The following is a 20509-nucleotide window of genomic DNA, read 5'->3' as shown; positions in this document are numbered from 1 at the left end:
TGCATACCGGTGTTGTAGGGATAATTGCACAGATTTATGTGCTGAATTAGGAATTGTTAGGCCAAACCGTTATGATTAAAATTGACAAACTTCCACAGAACGACAAAGACGGCTCTCACTGAGATGGGAGTTAGATGTCAGGATAACCCACAAAATATATAATGTATGTGTCCGATTTTATTGGAGGGCATAATTATAGAAATGTGCATTTGTGGGAAAGTTAAATTGTGGTTCAAATCAATGTGGGAGTTCCCAAGTCACATAATAAAAAATAAAATTTAAAAAAAAAAAAAAAAAAAATCACACCTCTTTCTGACTTCCGGCCAAAAAAAGGTAAGTACCTTTGACCTATCACAGCCGTGGGAGTGTGGTTTGAAATTGTGCCGCTACCATAAACTGAGTGATGTCACTTGCCATGATAAATATAGGAACCTCACCACACACTGATTCCTGACTCCATCCTGATTGCCGCTTGACACCTTGTTCCAGAATTCTTCATGTTGTCCTGATTCCAGACTTCTTTACCAAGCCAACGCCTCAGCATTTGCTGAATTCTTTTAAGCTAGGCCCAAATCCTGAAACCATCCCAAAAGAAAGAACTTCAGGGAAATAATCCTGATCCAGTTTGGCTTGCTACCATTCATGCTTGTCTGCTGAAATTCACCATACTGCTAACCCACAGTGTCCAGTGACCAGAAGGGCCAATCCAATCCAATCCAGCCTGAGGTACAGTCCAATTGACCAGAACCACCCAGCTGATCCAATTCCGCCAGAGGTGCCCTGTTGCCTGTAAACCTGACCCGTGATGACCAGATCCTGACGGTCCAATCTTAATTTACAGTAGACTGTAAGTATCAACAGGAATCCTGGTGACCCATAGTATATTTGCCTTGTCCTATCCAAATCTATCATCCATCACATCTTTTACCTAAGAACCTCTAATATTGTCAGAACCATTTTTGCAATCCTGTTTGTAATCCATAGTGTTCGTGCTGATTTTTTTTTCATTTGTTTCATTCGAAAACCTTTCGTGATTTGGGTTAAATAAAGTAATTCCCATACAGAAAACGTAGTATCCACCACGTGAAGAGTTACAAGCGGCCATGCGTAACTGTGGAGATTCACGGGTAGCATTCTCTTTTTCTTAGTCATTAATATAGTTTCAATAAAACCAATCTGTCATTTTAAAACCGAATTTCTGCTTTTCTGTTCTATTTTTTTCCAAAAACGCCTCTCATTAAAACTTACATAACTTCTTCAATTGTATAGCTAGAGACTTAATTTCAACTCTCAGTTAAACCTAGGACCTGTAGCTACATCCACAACCGAAAACCGCATTGAGAAACAGTACATTTGACCTGTTTTTATTACAAATCGCAGAGTGAAATTTAGGCACAAATTTGCATTTTTGCACGTTTACACGTGTCTTTTCCCATTCAAAGTGTTTCTTAAACTTCCATTCTGATTTAAAGTGTGCATTGTTGCTCATCTTGTAGCTTATGTTTGTTAGAGCCTGTTTAGTGTTGCTCCCATAGGAATTTATATCAACTTAAGCATCTTTGCACACTTTTCATTGTTTCATTAAGCCATTTTTCAATTGTCATTTTAAAAGTGTAAATTTTCAAAAGCTCTCTTCTCTCTTGTTTGGGGAGGGAAGGCTACATTCAAACTCTATACACTGTTCTTACTTTCCTGAATACCTGCTGCTTACTTATATCTGTGTAGAATTGCTCATTTGTGAATTTAGAACTTTGCATGGGGAATCTTAACTTAAACACTATCTTTTCTACAACCCAAAACTGTTCTTTTCCCTGTTATATCTTCTGTTCTGCTGTTAGTGAATTCAAATGCTTTACTTACTTTCTGATTGTTTTGTCACCACATTGGTGATTGTTGCCCCATATATATTAATTTGTGTTTGATTAGAATTTTAATAAATACTTACCTTTACCAACCAGCCTGATTCCTGGTCCACTGTGACCTTGGGGGTATTTTGAGAAGGGTGTGATATGAGTGGTAGATCACTCAGAATATTGAACTTATAGACACAATAAATAAGTATTTCATCTGTGCATTACATGCTAGGCGAGACCCGGGTGTATTGCCTGATTGAAATCCTTAACACAACCCTGCAATCAGTTTAGAGAAAACCCTTGGGCTGAGGTCAGCCCGAATGTAAGAAGTCAAAACTGATAATGAGAACCGCCGATGGCGACCCTCAGGTGCCCTCTGTGCTCGAGATGGATTGGCACATGAAAATAAGCATCCGGACGGTCCAATGACACAATCCAATCTTGGAGTTGGAGCATCTGAAGGATCTGAGAAGGTGTGACCATCTTTAACTTGTCCTTCCTGAGGAAATTGTTCAAGTATCTGAAGTCCAAGATGGGTCTCAGTCCTCCGTCCTTCTTGGGGTTCAGGAAATATGAAGAATACCATCCTTTGTTCCTCTCCGCTACAGGTCCTGGCTCTATAGTACCTTTCTCTAGCAGGGTCACAATCTCCTGCACAAGGAACACATCTGGAACCTTCAAAGAATGGCTCCCTGGTGGATGGTTCTGAGGTCTCTGAATGAAGGGAAGGCAGCAATCTTGGGCTATGGTTTCTAATACCCAAGTATCCGAAGTAATGTCTCACCATTCTTTCAGATGCTGAGACAGTCGGCCTCCCACTGGGGTGTCATGACTCGAGACCACAGAGGTTTTGAGGCAGCTGAAGCAGTGGCTGTTGGTAAAGATGCCCCTGATTTAGCGGGCTTTGCACCGCTCCCTCGTCCACCACGCGGGAATATTCTTTGGCCTATTTGACCAGCCAATCCTATCGCTCTTCCAACTGAGGAATAGTAGCGATAGGATCTACCCCTCCAAGACGGTCCACTGGGGTGAAAAGGATGAGGCTGCCTAATAGCGGCACACAAAGATTTGGTCGCCACCTTCAAGGTCTGCAGCTTCTCAAGGCTTTCATCAGCCTTGCTGCCAAAAAGGTGAGACCCGTCAAAAGGCATGTTAAGGAGTCTAGACTGCACATCCAGTGCAAATTCAGACTTCCTTAATTACGCAAATCTGCCGCCATGGCTCTGCTGATGCGGTCAGCAGAATCCAGACCCAACTGAGGAAACTCACACATGGCTTCCTTGCCATCCTGAACAATGGCCAATAAACCGTCTCTTTGCTCCCCTTCAGGATATGCTCAGCCGCCATAGAAATGCGGTCCCATTGAGGTTATGAAATCTTTGCCTAGGCACATGTGGAGTTGGCCGATTTAAGAGCCATGCTCCCAGCGGAAAATATCTTTCTGGACCAAACATCTACCCTTTGTCATCCCCATCTGTGGAATGATGGATAGGCAGCCTGTTTTGAGGTGCAGGCAGCAACCGCTACTATCAGATTTTCTGGGGTAGGGTGTTTCGATAAGTAGCCGGGGTCGCTACTTGATGGACAGTGTTTTCTTGTCAAGTTCTTATTCACCGCCAGACTTGACTCCGGTGCTTCCCAAATGGCACTTACTCTCTTCTGGAGAGCAATATGGAAAGATAAAATGGAATCCCTTTGAGGACCTTTATCAAGGAGGTCTGCAAGGTCATCTTGTTCGAAAGGGGCAGGTCTGCTCCATCCCAGGTAATCCACTACCCTGCTCATCAACTGCCTGTCCGAGGCATCTGCATGTTCATCCGATTCAGGCTTTCCAAATTCTAATTCTGGTGAAGTGTCCACTCCACTGGCTGTCTGCAAATAATTCACATATAGATCTTTCAGTCTGGAATCCTCTGAAATTAAGCTATCCAGGACATTTAGTGTGCATACTGCAAACCAAAATGCGCATCATTATCAGATGGCTCATTGTCATCATAAATAGGGGTCTTCATAAAGGAGTGAAGCTTTTTTCAGGTAATGATGTCGAAGGTTTAAAACATTTCAAACCCGATGCCCAAGGAGTCGATCTCTTTGAGAAAGTAGTTTTCGACTTCAATGGCACCGAAGGCTTTGATGGTCCTGCTGGCATCGACGATCTCAACCTTTCTTTCAACTTATGACTCGAAGGATCCCTTGATGATTTTTCATCATATCGAAGCCTCAACGGCTCTCTGTGTGGATTTGGCCTTCGTCCTGGGCTTAAGGGTGTGCAGGATTTGGCTTGAGGTCTTTCCTTACCGGCTTAAGAAGGAATGGGAGGAGCATGGCTTGTCGAGAGGTTTTGGCTCTCGAATATTTTAAGCATTTCTTGTCTGAATGCTTCTCATTCCGCAGGAGTTGAGGCCTTTGTGGAACAGGATATAGCTCCCTCTCAGGAGGGTAATCGGACGAGGGCGTTGAATTAGGCGACTTATGGTACCTCTTCATCGAGTGGAGGGAGCCACTCCTTGATCTGGACCGTTTTGCCTTCTCAGAAGAGAGTCACCTCTCGCATCGTCAAACGGTTTCTTCGACATGGTAGTCGATGGGGATTACTTAGGAACTCTACCTATCGCTAATTACCCCTATTGCTCCTTCAGAGCTTTTGCGGGCATCAATTGACATTTTGTACAGGTGAGGTCTTGTGCTCCACACCAAAACACCACAAGCATACTCGATGCAGATCAGTCAGCGTCATCTTGAATCACAGTCTTGACACTTTTTAAACCAAGTCTTCGGGTCTCCGGTGTAGGAAATACTGAATCTCGCCCTACTTCTCGAAGTGTACTCTTACTCAAAAAACTGGAACTGAAGCCAACGGGCACTGCGTGTGCTATTTATGCCTTCAATGATATCCTCGAGACGGACACATCGCCCTTTGCTGAAAACTTATTTTTTTTCCAAAGCAGCTTAAGCTGGATATTGTATATCAAAGATGAGGAATACGTGGAAGGACACAACCCATTTGAATAATCTCTTTGGTAGATCACCATACATTTTACCGTCCCTATCCTATCTCTGGAGCATTGGGAGTTCCAAAACATTCATACCCGAATTGTACAACTCAGTCTTCCTCAAACATGGACCCAAAGGATTTGAAGAAATCCGTCTGACTTAGGTTTCAAGCTCAAAGTTGTGTCTGAGGTCGACACTGAAGGGCCCTTTGACATCAACTCCTTCCAGGAGGAAGTCACAGAAGCTTTCGTCTTCGATGCTATCTCGGTGGTCGACGATTCGCAGGACGACATCACAGAGTTCTTCAGGCTCTGGCTTTTGGGTGCATGGATCGAAGCATTACTCGATTCCTTACCGATCTTGTAAGAAGTGGTGGAAACAGCAGCCTTTTTTGCTTCTTTCAAAGTACCAGGAGGGCTATCCTTTGAAAATACTTCCATCATTTTTTTGCAGTACTTTTCCCATTTGGCCGCTGACATGGTCTTATCAGGAAAAAGTACCAGACGGTTGTCTGCTCCCACACTCGATGGACTGTGTTCTTTGCTGAGGCACCAGAGGCAAATTCTGTGCGGTTCAGTGATGGACATATTTGAGTCACAGTCCGCACATATCCTAAGGACTGTTTTTGGCATAAACATTGTGAAGATTTACCAAAAAGAATTACAATGTTATTTGATGAGATTTGCTGAGGTGATCCAAACCGTTCCGAGAGCATGCTCTTCATGCGGAAAAAAGTAAACTGAAGCAACGGGCGCAGTACATACCATCTATACGGTCATCGACGTCATGTCCGGACGCAGGAATGGTAACCATCAAGGGACATCGGGCTCGATGCGGCACAGCACCATCTGCTGTTGAAAAATGTACTGAGGCTGCAAAGCAGGATACGAATATATCTAAGATGAGGAATCCATGGGAGGACACAATCAATTAGAAGACTGAGCAAAGGAGGCATGGTGCGACGTCAAAGTGCATGATTGAGGGTAGTAGAATTAGACAAGTGAAGATAGGGAAGGAAGGGTGAAGCCCAAGAGGGATAGCGTAGGAGGGAGTTAGAAGGGGGAGCAGTTTGCTGGAAAGGAGCAGGTGTAATTTCTGGGTTGGGCTAGAATCGGTTAAAGGTAACACAAAGATAGAGAACAGGCTCAAATGTTCCTTGAGGTAAGAGCAGTTCGGCAGTGAATGGCTTCTCACTGGGTCGAAGGATCCTTATGTGTGGCAGCAGGAGTCTGGCAAAGGGTGAACACACCAAACTCCTGGCCAAAGCAGAGCCTATAACCCTAGGCCCTGTCCAGCCAAATCAGGGAATTGCGTGTTGCTGCTTTTGGCTCTTAGCTGCAGAAAACCAGGGGAGACAATAACAAGGGAGGCCAGTTTTCACCTGAACCTTGGAGCACTCAAGCGGGCTTCCAAACCTGCAGGCAGGGTATTGTAGGCCCAGAGAGCTTTGCTTTTGATGAAGGGCACTCAGATGGTGCACAGCATCTTCCATCTTAATAATGAAATGCCGGCTGTGTTCGGTGGCTAAGACATTTGAAGACAGGTCTAGAAAAGGACAGCACAGCTTGAAGCACTTATTGCATGTTAAGGAATTGAGATGGATGAAGTGTTATTACAAGGGAGCACACATTTCTATGTTGGCTCTTTATGCCTATGGAACTGCACAAGTCACCCAGATGTAGGATTGTGAATGAGGCTGTAGTAGATCCTGAAATTGGAAAGGCTATAGCTCCAGTGCTAGCAAAACGGAGTAGAGTCAGGTGATTACAGGTTCAGAGAACTAAAGTAGCACTTTCTTTTAAGTCACAGAGGGTAGAATCCATTATACTGGGACATGTCAACTTGGTGTCTATGTGTGAGACTCAAACACTCAAGAAAAGAAGTCACACTGACCATATTCACAAGACTGCTGGAGGTCGGAGATGATTCTTAGGATGTTATTCATTAAATTGGATCTCTGCTCATTCTCAAGTATGCTGCCAGTGGAAGGATACGCAGAGTCTATGTAAGTCAGATCAGAAAGGTACATGCCTGTAGGGGGCAACAAATACAAATTACATAACAGAATTCAATAGTAGTCTTTTTTTTACTCTGGTCAGTAATGGGATACAAACAAATTGCACATCATAGGAAATGTACTTCACTGGTAAATGTTCAATACATTCAGTCAGTGCACTATTGTATAAAAAGAACTCTGCACAGTCAAAGCATTTTATCGCAAAAAATAGCTAGCCAAGCACCTTCATGAACGTTTTAATTAGTTTCCTGGCTCTTTCCAAGTCCTAGGTCACTTCTTGTTAAGGTAAATCACAATAATTGATTTCTTTAAGTATTCTTGTTTTATCTTCACTCACATCAATAACGTGTGTTTTTGAGTCCCTTAAATGACATGTTGCCTGTTCACAAGAACCAATCATACTTACCTTGGAAAGTTGCATCATCCCAGGTCATCACAATTACATGGATACAAAACATATATTCTCCACACTTCCGCAGCATCTCAACCCAGCCGAATTGTAAAATCCCAACTAGCTACGTTGTAAAGGACATCAGCATGCAAAAAGAAAACCAAAAAAAAAAAATTCTCACCCGTGTGACTTTTTTTATACTTTGAAAGGTGTTTTTATAGAGTACTTTCACTTTCATAGCGATATAAACAAAGCAACTTTCATTATTATCAATAAGCCTCCCAATCGGGTTTAGTGATGTAACGTGTCATGCGCACAACAGGTTTAATAAATAGGATGCAGATATTCAGGCCCCCACGATCAAGCCAATCCATGTTTATTCAATCTGACACCAGGATCCTGTACTAGTGATCCTCTTTCATGTCACTTCCTGTTGACTATCCACAAACAAAAGTTCAGTAATCAGTTCAGATGTCGACCGGATCCCGATTAGGGTAAGTCAGTTTCTCTAAGCTTTACTGATCATTTTACATACTCATGTCAGCTATCCATTTGACCTATTCCGGTGATCCCTTTTTCACCTAGTGTACTGCTATGTACCTTATTGCAAACTCTATAGCCAGTGTTATAAATATGGTTCTGGTCAATCACTTAAGCTATTGTGCAAACATGGTGGAGTGGCTCTGTTCTGAGTGAGATCTCATTGATACAATTAACATCTTTCAATACCTGCTCCCAGAACACACGGCTAATCTAGGTGCATCCCCACATAAGCTGAAATAAAGTCAGCATTCTCACCTCTACAATACATATTTTTGTGATTATACAGGGCATATGTTTGAGTGAAGCATGTGCAGAGTAATGTATGATCTAGCGAGTACTCCCATGTCCCATTCTTTCTTCCTCCATGCTTGTTGGAGCTCCTTTTCATGGGGACGGGACCACAGTCTTTTGGTGCAAAGCAAAACAATTCCCTCATATTTATTTGGTTGTGTACAGGTGCACATGCACAACGATGCCCCTCGCGCCATCAATCTTTTTCTCTACACCAGATGAAACTAAGCTTTGGTGCTGCACTAATGTTTTCTATTTTTTTTTATTCTTTCACTGTTTTGCCACGCCTCTCCGGTCCCTGACAGCACTTCATGTTCCTTAGCCTTAGCCTGTGCCGGATAAAGTCGGTTTTGCATCCTGCAAGTACTGCCAGAAGCAGGTCCCTGCCACGGATCCTCATTCACTTAGCCTGGAGTGCTTGGGACCTGAGCATCAGTGGGACTGCTGCTGCACAACATGGTCTTTCTGTGTTCTCAGTCATCGCCTTCAACTCTGGAAGGAGATCTTCTGAAGGACACCTAACATCTTCGATAGCTCATGGAGGTGAAAAAGCAGCAAGAGGTAAGCAATTTTCCCTCCTCTGGGGCACCAAGGCCTGGAGACTTCTTCCAGTGCGCCTCTGCGTCCAGCAGTGGTACTGGTGATAATTTGCTTAACAGTGGCTTTCTAAGGTTATCAGTCTGGGGCTAAGACCGGGCAGATTCCCAAGGATCCCCCCGCCCCCCATGGGGCTAAATCTCAAACCCAAGCCAATGGGTTATTTAAAGGGAGATGTGGAAGACCAGCATGCCAATAGTTCTATTTATTTAAATATGCATTTAGCGCAATTGGCTTTACATATTACAAATACATACATCAATACATCCAATTATTACTTAAAAACTTTAAAAATAAAAATTTAAAAATAAAACAGTCAGACATAAAATTCCCAAAGGCAAGTTTTTTAAAACCATTAAAATTAGACAAAAAAATGTCATCATGTAATATATCAGATTAGTGTTGTCACCTTGGAGAAGACATTGCCAGATTTTTTCTATTTCTGCTATTGTACAGGATATCATTTCAAAAGTATGTGTCTCAACTTCTCTAGGCTTTCGCAGTCACATATTAAATGTTTTGCAGTTTCTAAAATTTCACACCCACACAGTCTGCACAGTCTTAAAGCTCTTGTTATGCCCAGTCTGGCACCAATAATTTCCATAGTATCGCATTTGTTATATTTAAATATCATGTAGGATCTTACGATGTCAGCACAGGGGTATGCATAAAAATATTTAGGTTTTCTAGTATTCATGGTCGAGTGTTCAAAAAACATGTTGCTATTTGCTTTAGCGGCTAGACTTACCATATCTCTTTCTTTTGCCACAGTATATATTGACTCTTTCAATAGGCGTTTAACCTTAGCATGAGAGTAGAGTAGCCAACTACTTGCATTTTGTTTCGCCCATTTCAAATACATCATGTAGAGGAAGTAAATACTTTAAAAACTTTTCTGATTATCTCCTTCATTAAACATCTTCATCAGGTCTACTACATAGGTATTGTTATTTAAAGTGCATAATTTCACAAATAGCATAGCAGCCTTATAATCTAAAATGTCACTTGCATATCTAAAATCACCTTCAAGTAGAATGTATTCACACAAAACAGTTTTAGGGAGTCTAAAAAGCCATCTTAAAATGTTTCTTTCAAACATACATTTCTTTACTGAACTTTTTTCCCCATATCTCTGCACCGTACAGTAGACTTGAGATAATTTTAGAAGAACATAATAATAAAACTGTATTGATAGAAAAGCCGCCTTGTCTACCTATAAAATCACTAATGGCTCCAGTGATTTTTAAACATTTAATTTTAGTATCTTGCCAGTGGTGCTTCCAATTTAGTTTGTCGTCAATAATCACTCCCAAGTATAATAGTTTACATGTTCAATTTGTGTTTTTTCAATATACCATTTATATCTATTGATCTAGTTTGTTTTATTATATCTAGGAAAGCCATCACCTTAGTTTTGCTAATATTTATCTCTAGCCCATTTTCTTTCGCAAACTTTACCAGGCTATTGAGTCTATTTTGTAGTCCATTGGGGGTGTAATCTAATAGAACTAAATCGTCTGTGTATCCCAACCAGCACAGCTGCAGCTTAGCAATCTTAATCATATCTGTATTCCCTTCACCTATTTCATTTAGACAGTCTGCAAGGTATACATTAAACAGCTTCGCCGCAAGTGTGCACCCCTGTTTTACTCCACGATGGGTAAGTATGGATTCAGATAGTCTTCCTTCAGCATCAAGTCTAATGCGTACTGATGTGCCTTGATAGAGCTGTTGCATCATAAATAACAAGCCACCCGGTATCCCCCATTTCTTTAGCTTACTCCATAGTTTTTCTCTTATAATGGTATCAAAAGCTGCAGTAAAATCTATTAAAGCTGCATATAGCGGTAGTTTCCTCACCTCCCAGGAGTATTCAACCGTGGATACTAAATTGATAATATTATGGATGGTCGATGATTTTGCCCTAAAGCCAGCTTGGTTTTTTGGAAGTATGTTGTTCTCATTGATCCACTCATTTAGTTCTATGAGCAAGACCTTGGCAAATATTTTCGCAGGGATATCTAACATAGCTAGCATTCTGTAGTTCTTTGGATCACTCTGCACACCTTTTTTTGTATATGGGGAGGATACTTTCAGGCCAAGTATCACGGATGACACCAGATTTTCCTATGTAGTGGTATAAACAAGAGAGTCCCTTAGCCCACAACTCAGGTGATAGCTTCAAAAGGGCATTACATGTCCCGTCAGGACAGGTTGCCCTGGAGGTATGTAGTAGTTAAATTATTTCTTTAGGCTATTTATAGTGTATATACCCTTCCATTCAGTTTTTTATGGCTACATTTGTTTTCCCATCTCCTCTGGACATCCCCAAGGTAGATTGTACATGTAATATCCATTTATTTTCAGGCACACTATTTGTAGGTAAGCATCTCTTCTTAGCATCGTTAATTGCTGCCCACATTTCACGATGATTATTAGACTGTGCACTGACAGCAATAGATGGCCATATTTCTTGTTCTTTATGTTTACAGTGTTTTCGAAGCCATATCCCATATTGTTTTTTCTCATGCTTTATTAGCTTGCCAGTTTCACTCAACCCAGAGTTTGCTATTTCTTTTATGGAGTGCTGTAGCTTTGGTTTTGCCTTGTGTATTTCACAATCAAATTTCTTATTATTATGTGAAAGGTTCCATCTTTCTCCAATACTGACGTATTTCCGTTTCTTTGCAGTGACTATTTTAATTTTATTCACAATTTGCTCAAAATCCCTAATAGTTTCGTGAGGGTGTTCTTCACTTTCTATTATTTGTTGTTCAATGAAGAATTTTAACTCAATGTGAGCAATCTCATCTGCTTTGGCTAATTTTGTGCGATTCCAAATTATTCCATTTGCTGCTGCATTAATTTGTACTTTACCATTCAGTTGGTACTCCTTTTCTATTCTCGGGAATTTCGTCAGTAGATACAGTGGAAGATGGTTGCTTTCTTACCTTACACCTACAGCCATATCTATTGCCAAGTTGTTGGCATAATCATTCACAAACATGTAGTCGATTGTTGAAACACTACCATATCCCAGCCGCGTAACACATCGAGCAGCATCACATAGTGTTTCCATTGAGGATGCTCATATGTTGTTTCAGAAGCATAGTAGCCCATATTCTACCACAGCGATTGGAGAGACCATGCTCAATAGGTCCAGATCGATTTCCTGTCGTAATTGAGTCGTCAGGTAGCACAATCTTAGCGTTAAAATCTCCTACTAAGATTATGGGGATTTCTTTACGATATTCATGCAATCTTTTTGACACAGTGGCTATGTTTATTTTATCATGTGTTCCATTTGGAGGATTATATATATTAATTACCTATACGTGTGGTGATTCTATCAAGTTCGTGTTGACAATCACTGCTAATACCATCTCAGTGGACCATTTGGTATTTTTGGCAGACCAGGGATTTTTAATTGAGATTATTAGTCCACCTTTTGGGCGTCCTTTTTTCCCTTTAGTGGCTAAGCTTTGTATGGTATTACGACCATCAAAGTCACAAGATTTGTGTAGCCATGTTTCTTGAAGTGCAACTATGCAGAACAAGTCTATATTTTCTAGTAGCCCTCCACAGCATAATGTAAGTTCCCACGGGTATTCCACGACAAAGTCCCCATCTCATCAGGGACATTGCTGAAAATGGGTTTTAAAAGCTGCTGGTAGCCACTGCCAATAGCCCTCCAAATTCCCATCTACACTTCTTTCTGGTTTAGATTTTTTTATCAAATTGTCACTAAACTTCGAAGTGTCTCCTTTATGCAGGATTGTGGGGCAAGCTATTTCACTGTTACTTGATACTCCCACAGAGGTATTTGGAAAGACCTTTCTAGTATCTACTTCTATTGGTTTCTTCCAGGTAGTAGGGATAGGTATTTGTTGATTATTTACTTTACACATGGATGTTTCTTGATATCTGTATCCCAGTTGGTCAAATAGATCACGGAATTCTAATATATATTCTAAAATGGCATTGTCACTACATCATACATTAGTAATTGCTTGCTTCGGCGTAATTAGCTGATCTACAATTTTAAAATCACTAGAGTTCACCATCCTCAATGGAACAATAGTTGCACATATATCCAAAATCCGCCTTCTATTAAGTACCTCAACCTTGTGTGATTCTTCTATAGCCTGAAATTGCAATGCTCGAATATAATTCGCTGGATCACTCTTATATGTTGGAGTATTGTTTTCTTCCTTTTCTTCTTCATGAAAATGTACAGATTTGCTACCTAGATCTCCTTCCATATTGTTTCTTGCCATCTGTTTAGGGCAGCTATCAGCTCCTAGATCCATTTTATTAGATATCATTGGATTGGCAAATCATTTTTGTTTGTCTTTTAGCACCTTATTGGGTATACCACCTTCATTCTCCCTCTTAGATTTGCCTACCTTCTTTTTAGAGCACAATATCCATTTGTCTAATGTCAGAGGCCCAGTGTTCGTGGGAGAGGCAGCATCACTGGTTTGGTTCTTGTTATTACTTCTCCTGTGTCTCCTTTTCCTTTTGTAGGTATTATCTTTATTTGCTTGTGTGTTGCTACTTTATGTTCGCCTACATAATTTGGTTCTTTCGTGATGTGCGAGGATTTAGACAATGGCAAGATTTTTTAGCTCAGTGTTCAGTTTACAATCTTCACTAATACTAGCATCAATCATTTCATTCATTATACATCCATTCTTACTTTTCCATTCATTGCAACCTTTATACATCGCTGCTTGATGCATTTTGATCTTCTGTTTTCTCGTTTTTATATTTTTCCTATTTTTCCTACCATATTCGTTATGTTCTGTCTTTTCTGATATCGTATAGCTGGATTCAGGAAAGTTATTGCACCCTTCTTGCTCTTGTTTCATTGGTACCTCTGCTGCTGCAGAGAGACTGGGCGCAGATTGTGAAATTTCTGTGTTAACGCCAACCGCAGTAAAGGCTTTCCTCGCTCTATTTTTGCTTTTATGTAGCAGAATAGAGTGCACATCTAGCTTCGTTTCAATATTGTCATTTTTGTCTACTAAATAAGTCAGAACTCTTTCTAGTGCCTCAAACAATTCTTCAGTGCCCATTATTGCAAAGCTTGTATTACTGGATATGGATATATTACTAACACGTGGACTATTGTTCAGTTGGGTAGAGGGGAAACCTTCTATGGATTTCCCACTTTCAGTCAATCTTTCAGGGCACGTAAGGAGCCCTGTTTTAGGGTCGACAATGACTCTGCTTTCATCTTCCTTTATTGTGACCATCATAGTAGTTTCAGTAGCGAGGTCATGGGCATCAGGTATCAAACCAGGAATTGTTTGATTCATGATTCCCATATCAGACTTATTAATATCGACCTCCTTCAATAGTGGGGTTGCTGTATTAGTTGATGGGGTACTCCACATCTCACAGAGGAGGTTGTTTCTCCTCGCATCATGGAATGCACTTAAATTATATTGGTTCTGTTTCTCCCATCTAGTGATTGCACGACATTCATTCATGGATATACATGGACCAGCCATGACATTATTAGTATAATCTGGTTCTTTAAGGGCGAATGTAAACAACTTAGAGTCTATACATGGTAGATTTAACATTAAATCATCTGCTATCTCGCTCCGACAGATTTCTTTCTCAGCGGATGTCATCTGGGAGGAGGCGGCTTTGGGATCAATTTTATTAAAAAATGATGTCATCTTGGCTAATGTTACCACTGGTAGCAAACCCGGTTTAGTTCTAATTTTCCGTTTGCATGTTCTATTAGGTCTTTTTTCCGTGTCTAGATTAGGATTAGTACATTGTAATTTCATTATCCTTTCGTTCTCTCCCCGCGTTTTAGTGCGGGATCGTAATTCCATATATTAGATTTATATTACGTTCTAATATTGTGTTAACCTCCAGCAGAGAGTAAACAATGTTTCTACAAACACAGAGTTCCTTACACTATGAATTATCTTAGTAGGTTTTCCCCAACTTTCAGCCTGCCAATGCCTTCCACACTACACCCTGCTTGCCGCACAGCGAACAGCAAACAGTACTTGCAGTACTTTCTCGGGTGCGCACGCAGGGTGCGCTGGGGCCTGAGTATATATGGGCCACTTCCTGGCTCTGGGGTAGGGTCCGAGTATCATGTCACCAACATTTAGAGATCTATGGGCAAAACAAACGAAGGACTTCAATTAACACATACAGTGGGAGAGGCTCCACAGTCCACAGCTAAGCGAGCTCCACAGTCCATAAGCGGGTGCTCGGGCGGGTTACATATATCAGCACATCAATGTTCCAATCATTATCTCATACGCCGTTAGGGGAATATTTGCTCTCTTAAAGGTGCAGTCCTGTTGCACCCACAGACGGTGCCGCAGTAAAATCACTCCCTCAGCTTGATTTACTGTTGCTGCTCGTAACGTAATTTGCCAGCAAACAGTACTTGCAGTACTTTCTCGGTAGTTCTCTAAAGGGGTTGCGGCAGACGCACATTCCCAGAGGCAGTGGTTCTCCACAAAGTGCACAAAACAGCCAAATCTCTAGGCTCCTCCTCCAAGGGGGTTGCAGCGGAAAAGCATTATGGCAAGACTGAGGTTCCCTACAAGGCACACAAGCAACCTCAACGCGCACACAAAACTTCGGAAGGTGGCAAAAGCCATGAAGTGGCCTCCCAATACAGCCGGGATCCAAGGGTTTACAGCGAGTCACATCCTATGTGAATCTTGCCATGCAGTGTCGGAGAAGGGCAACTGCAAAGAACTAATCACAAGTAAGCAGTATAAGGCTATGTCTTTGATGTTGGTGATTACAAGATTTGCCTGTAAATATGCAGGGTACAGTTTAGAAGGAATCCGTCTGGCTTATAAGCAGTGTCTCACTACTATGTTAACCTATGTTATGAATTCTGGTAGAAGCTATACGTCTTGAATTAGGATTGACCTCTATAGCGACTGTAGTAGCAGTAAAAAGAGGGATGCTATATATTAAGATAATGTCGGGAGTGAAGTGCCCACTGCTAAGACTCCAGGGTGAAGCCATGACAGGAAAGTAGCACCTGATTAAGGAAATTTAAAAATGTGTGCGTGACATTTTGACATGAAGCACTGGTCTCCAAAATGGGAATATGCGCATGTGGTGGCAGAGAGAGAATGTAAGATGAGGGCCCCTGAGTGGGATTGGATGAAATCACAGGACCATCTTGCCAAACTTAAGATGTATCAAGAGTTTGCTCAATTTTATAGGAGGTTTTTGACTCCTGCCAGGTATCTGGTAATCCACCCCTCTCCGGTACATTGTAGAATAATAATGTTGTTGAGACTGAATAACCTTCCAACCCTTGCAATAACTGGACCCTGGAATGGCTTGGCGAAGGAGAACTGCCTGTGCCGCCCTTGTAATGGTGACATTGAAACTAATGGACACATTGTAACGCAGTGTCTTAAATTTGTAGAATTCTATGAAACTCATTTAGTGCGCTTTGTAGTTGCGGCTAGCCATATACAAGGTGATGCATTCTGGGGGCTTTGCTTAGACTGCAGTAGCCTGCAACTAATGTTTGGGTTGTTTCGGTTATGGATAAGTATAACTAAAGCTTTATATGTTAATGAAGGAGTGTTGTGTTAGGAATGATAATCTCCAGACAACTATGGAAATGGGATGGTCAATGAATATGTATTATCTATCAGCTAATAGGCCTTGATTTATATGAAAAAGTAGTCCATAGGCGCCCCTGTGCGAGAACGAACACGGCCCATTGACCTGTTCTATGGGATGGTACCCACTCCAGTCCACAAGCCACACTTTAGCTCACTGTACCTTTCACAGATGGGAAATCTCCATTTGCATATCAGTCTTTGTCCCACCCACATAGGCAGTCCAGCACCAAAATGGCATGGCAATTCCTTCTGAACAAGAGTACCAACAGCGACCCCATACACATGTTTCAGCCTTGTTGGGCCTCATCAGTGAGGTGGAGCTGTGCCTCTCTGAGCACAGTGAGCAAGGGGTCCACGTCTCGATGGCCCTAGGAAACTTAGCGTGCCTAAACCCAAGTCCCTTTAAAAAAAAAATAGTCCATAGGCACCCCTCTGCGAGAAGGAAGGAACATGGGAGTAACCAATCAAGAATGGAATAAAAACAGTCAAGGAAAGGACTGCCAAACAGAAATGAGATACCCAGTACTGACCTGTCAACCGCAGGAAAAAACCCAGGTGAACGGTGGGGCAAAAGAAAACTAACTAGGAGTGAGGAGAAACTGTAGGACAGAATCACTTTTTGTTCCCCATATATCTGTTAACATTAACAGATTACACCCCCCACTCAGTAAATTGACACGGTTATCCCAACCGCTTTCTCTATCCCAAGGAAGGAGGAAGGCTAGCTCTGGGGCAATGCATTAGTCTTGGAAGAAAGATGACAGCGCAACACAGGTTCAAATCCTGATCCCACGCGTAGAAACCACTTGCTGGTATTAATTGCGTCATAAAAGAACAATTCTAATTATAACTTACTACACACACACCTCTGACATGTACTGGTTTTACAGATTACATATGCCTACTTATCTACCATGGTGTTCCTCTCAACAATCATTATTTTGGCGGTTAAATCAGCAGCAAATGTTGTATGAACTAAATTACAAGTCACTCACCAGAGTTCCGTATGGGCGTCCCTTGCTAGGGACGGGAATGGAACCTTTTTCAACAGAAAAAATGGTATTTGCCTTTAAATGTAGTTGCACGCGGAGGGTGGCCCTGGGAGCATGCACTCCCTTGACCCCGTCCATTGGCGCCACACCTCAGTCCCCTTTGCCGAGTCAGCTGTATTAAACCATCTATGGACACTGCTATTTTTAGGGGGAAGGATGGTGGGATGTATGGAGGAAAGGGGACTAGGAGTACATTAGTTACTCCAGTGAGTAACTTGTGTTACTCCTACAACCTGTCCCCTTTCCTCCATTCTGTATGGGCTATTACCACAGATTGAAAACCTGGCGAGGAGTGCTGTTGCAAAGTTTAGGCGAAGAGATCTCACTGCACAGCCTGGCCGAAGGCCACATCAGCCTGAGCAGTGGAATCCAAGCAATAATGCTTGCAGAAGGCTGATGGTGTGGCCCATGTGGCCGCCTTGCCAATTGCTTGCCATGGTACGTGTTTCTGGTGAGAGACCGCTCTTGCCTTGGCCATGTTAAAGTCAGTGTGCATGTCTTTGGAAACTCCTTACGCTGCACCTTATTTGCTTCTTGAATGGCCAAGACCATCCATCTAGCTATTGAAGCCTGTCTGCCTGGTTTCGACACGCCAAAGGGCGTCCGACTTACAAAAATCTCTGGTCCTATCCAGGTAGAATTTCAATGCTCTCCTGACGTCAAGACAGTTTAGGACTTTCTGCAACTCATCTGTGGGGCTAGGAAAGAAAGTGGGAAGAACTATCTCCTCATTGAGGTGGAATGAGGAGACCACCTTTGGGAGAAAGGAAGGATGAGTGCGAAGCACTACTTTGTCTCCATGAAATGCTGGGATACGGCTCTGTAGCCACTAGAGCCTGGATCCAGCTAATTCTGTGTGCCGAAGGGAGGCCCACTAGGAGCACAGCCTTTATTGGAACTAATTTGATATCTATGACCACCATGGGCTTGAAAGGCTTATGTGCAAGGGAGCTGAGAACCATATTGCGGTCCCAGACTGGGTGCAGGTGTCTGACTGGTGGGTACATCCTTGTCAGCCCCACCAGATGTCTTTTCACCACTGGGTTGGCAGTAGAGAAATTGTTCATGTCGGAGTTTCTGTAGGCGACGATGGCTGCCAGATAAGTCCAACATGTATCTATCTGGAACCCTGAACTAGCTAGGTGCGCTGAGAATGCCCTGACCTAACTAGGTGCATTGAGACTGACAAAACCTGATCTAGAGCGTACGATAGGGGATCCACTCCTGCCTCTGTAGCCTAGAAGCAGAATAAGCAGAATCTGGTCCATTTGCATCTGTAATGCCCGTGCGTAGCACTGCTTCTAGCGCCTTGGATGATTTCTAGATTGTCTTGAGACAGATTGAGGTGCCGTAGCATTATCTTCTCATGAACCAGGCTGCTAGGGCGAACCGCTGCGGGAGGGGTGAAGCACCGTTCCTTCCTACTGCATCAGGAGTGGTTCCATCCCAACAGGTAGGGGAACCGAAGGCTGATCCGACATTGGCAGGAAGTCTCAGTACCAAGGCCTGGCCCGCTGCTGCAGCGCTATTAGCATCAGTCGCAGTTGGTGAGTTTCTCCGATTTTGCAAATTACCTTGTGAAGGAATGGGGATCGAAGGGAATGCATAAGCCCACATTCAGTCCCACTGTATCTGCAGTGCATCCCCCACTGAGCAAATGGGTCTATGAGGGTGACCCCATCTGCTGAAAATGTCCCAAAGGACATTCTTGCTCAACTGCCACTCATAATTGTCAGAACCCAGTGAAGAGGGAAATGGGACAATCCCTTTCCCCGATCCCCATACAAACTATGGCCTATGACATCACGACCTAAGCACCCACCGCGGGATGAGTTCAACCCCTTCACCGCTGCCCCGGACGTCATGATCCACCGTGGCCACGCCCCGCACACCCAGACAAGCTGCGCGTCATCCAAACCACGTGGTGGGTCCTCGGGTGGAGCCGACACCGACCATATGGACCAACTCGATTAGGTATCACCCACAAATATCGCCATCGTTAGAGATGACATGACATAGCCAGCGGACAAGAACAAACATGCCATCAAGCACCTGGATCAGACACACACCAACCCACACAAAGAACATACTCAGTGCTATGAAGTAGAGGACCACTCACACACACGCATGCATCATCGTTATTTTTTACATAAGCTAACTACAGCACCGCAGAAACGCAAGACGCCAGAAGAGCTTGTGTATATGCTAGCAGACGCTTCTTTGCTACTAAAACCATGAAGATGTAGCCCTGTAGATGGACTAATGCATAAGAACCCATGTCGCCCCTCGCGACCCCCGTGTTATGGACTGTATGCCGCCACCCATAGACTAGGCCAAGGTAGGCTGCAAACCAGAGTCCCCAGGCCGGAGCAGCTCAGACGGAGCTGCAAGGTGCTAATCATGCAGAACAAACCCTGACTAGAGCCTCACAGCCAAGGCCACGAAGTGCAATCTACACGCTGCGCTCCCCGCGCCAAGGTTACACCTGCCACTGCTAAACACTCTTCGGAGCCGAAATACAAATCAAATACCCGTAATTCTGCTTCAGCCACAGTCTTCTAACACGTGACCAGGCCGACCTGATACGATGCCAAGCTCCAAGGACCAGAGAAGCTCCGGGGTCTCGCATCTGGGACCCAGACTGCAACAACGAAGTTACAAGTTGGACACCGGCAGCAATGGGAAAGGGACACCCAACAGCCAGTAGTCAGACCTGTCCATTGTCCGCCACTGACACATAGTCATACATTGTTGCCAGCACCAGTTACACCGCGAGCTGGGAACAGCGATTGTCTCAGGCTTGGGGGCTTGCGGATGAACCAATAAGAATACGAGGAGCTATCCACTGACGACACTATAGTTCAGCCAATCACTAACTTTCCCCATGTAACTATTTTGTTGTAGCAAAACTTAGGGATGACTCAAGCATACCACCTGACCCTTTCTCTACCAATAATGTTTCCTTCTATATGCGTCTATACTGACCCTACCACTCGGGAAGCCAACCTGAGATAGCGTTAGGTTTAGGGGCTAGTTTTCCCAGGTGACGCACGTAGTTGCATCAGCCGGTTAGAAAAAGGGCCTGAAAGCCCATCGCTAGTGAGATGTTCCTTGGGTACCTATGCTCCGAGAAC

General features: G+C 43.0%; 1 protein-coding gene across 7 annotated transcripts in view; it reads right to left on the bottom strand.

Annotated features, from left to right (window-relative positions):
- The window catches only part of RALGPS2 (Ral GEF with PH domain and SH3 binding motif 2), a 2782724-nt gene that overhangs the window by 681502 nt on the left and 2080713 nt on the right, over positions 1–20509 (bottom strand). For all 7 annotated transcript variants that reach the window (XM_069641167.1, XM_069641168.1, XM_069641166.1 and 4 more), the window contains one exon: positions 6741–6878. In XM_069641167.1, the coding sequence (XP_069497268.1) occupies positions 6741–6878 (138 nt within the window). The remainder of the gene's footprint in view (positions 1–6740; positions 6879–20509) is intronic.

Source organism: Ambystoma mexicanum, chromosome 1q (assembly GCF_040938575.1).
Source record: "Ambystoma mexicanum isolate Mex_15411 chromosome 1q, UKY_AmexF1_1, whole genome shotgun sequence".
In the NCBI taxonomy this organism is placed as follows: Eukaryota; Metazoa; Chordata; class Amphibia; order Caudata; family Ambystomatidae; genus Ambystoma; species Ambystoma mexicanum.
Note: the sequence above shows the minus strand (reverse complement) of the source record. Positions and strands in the feature narration are given on the sequence as shown.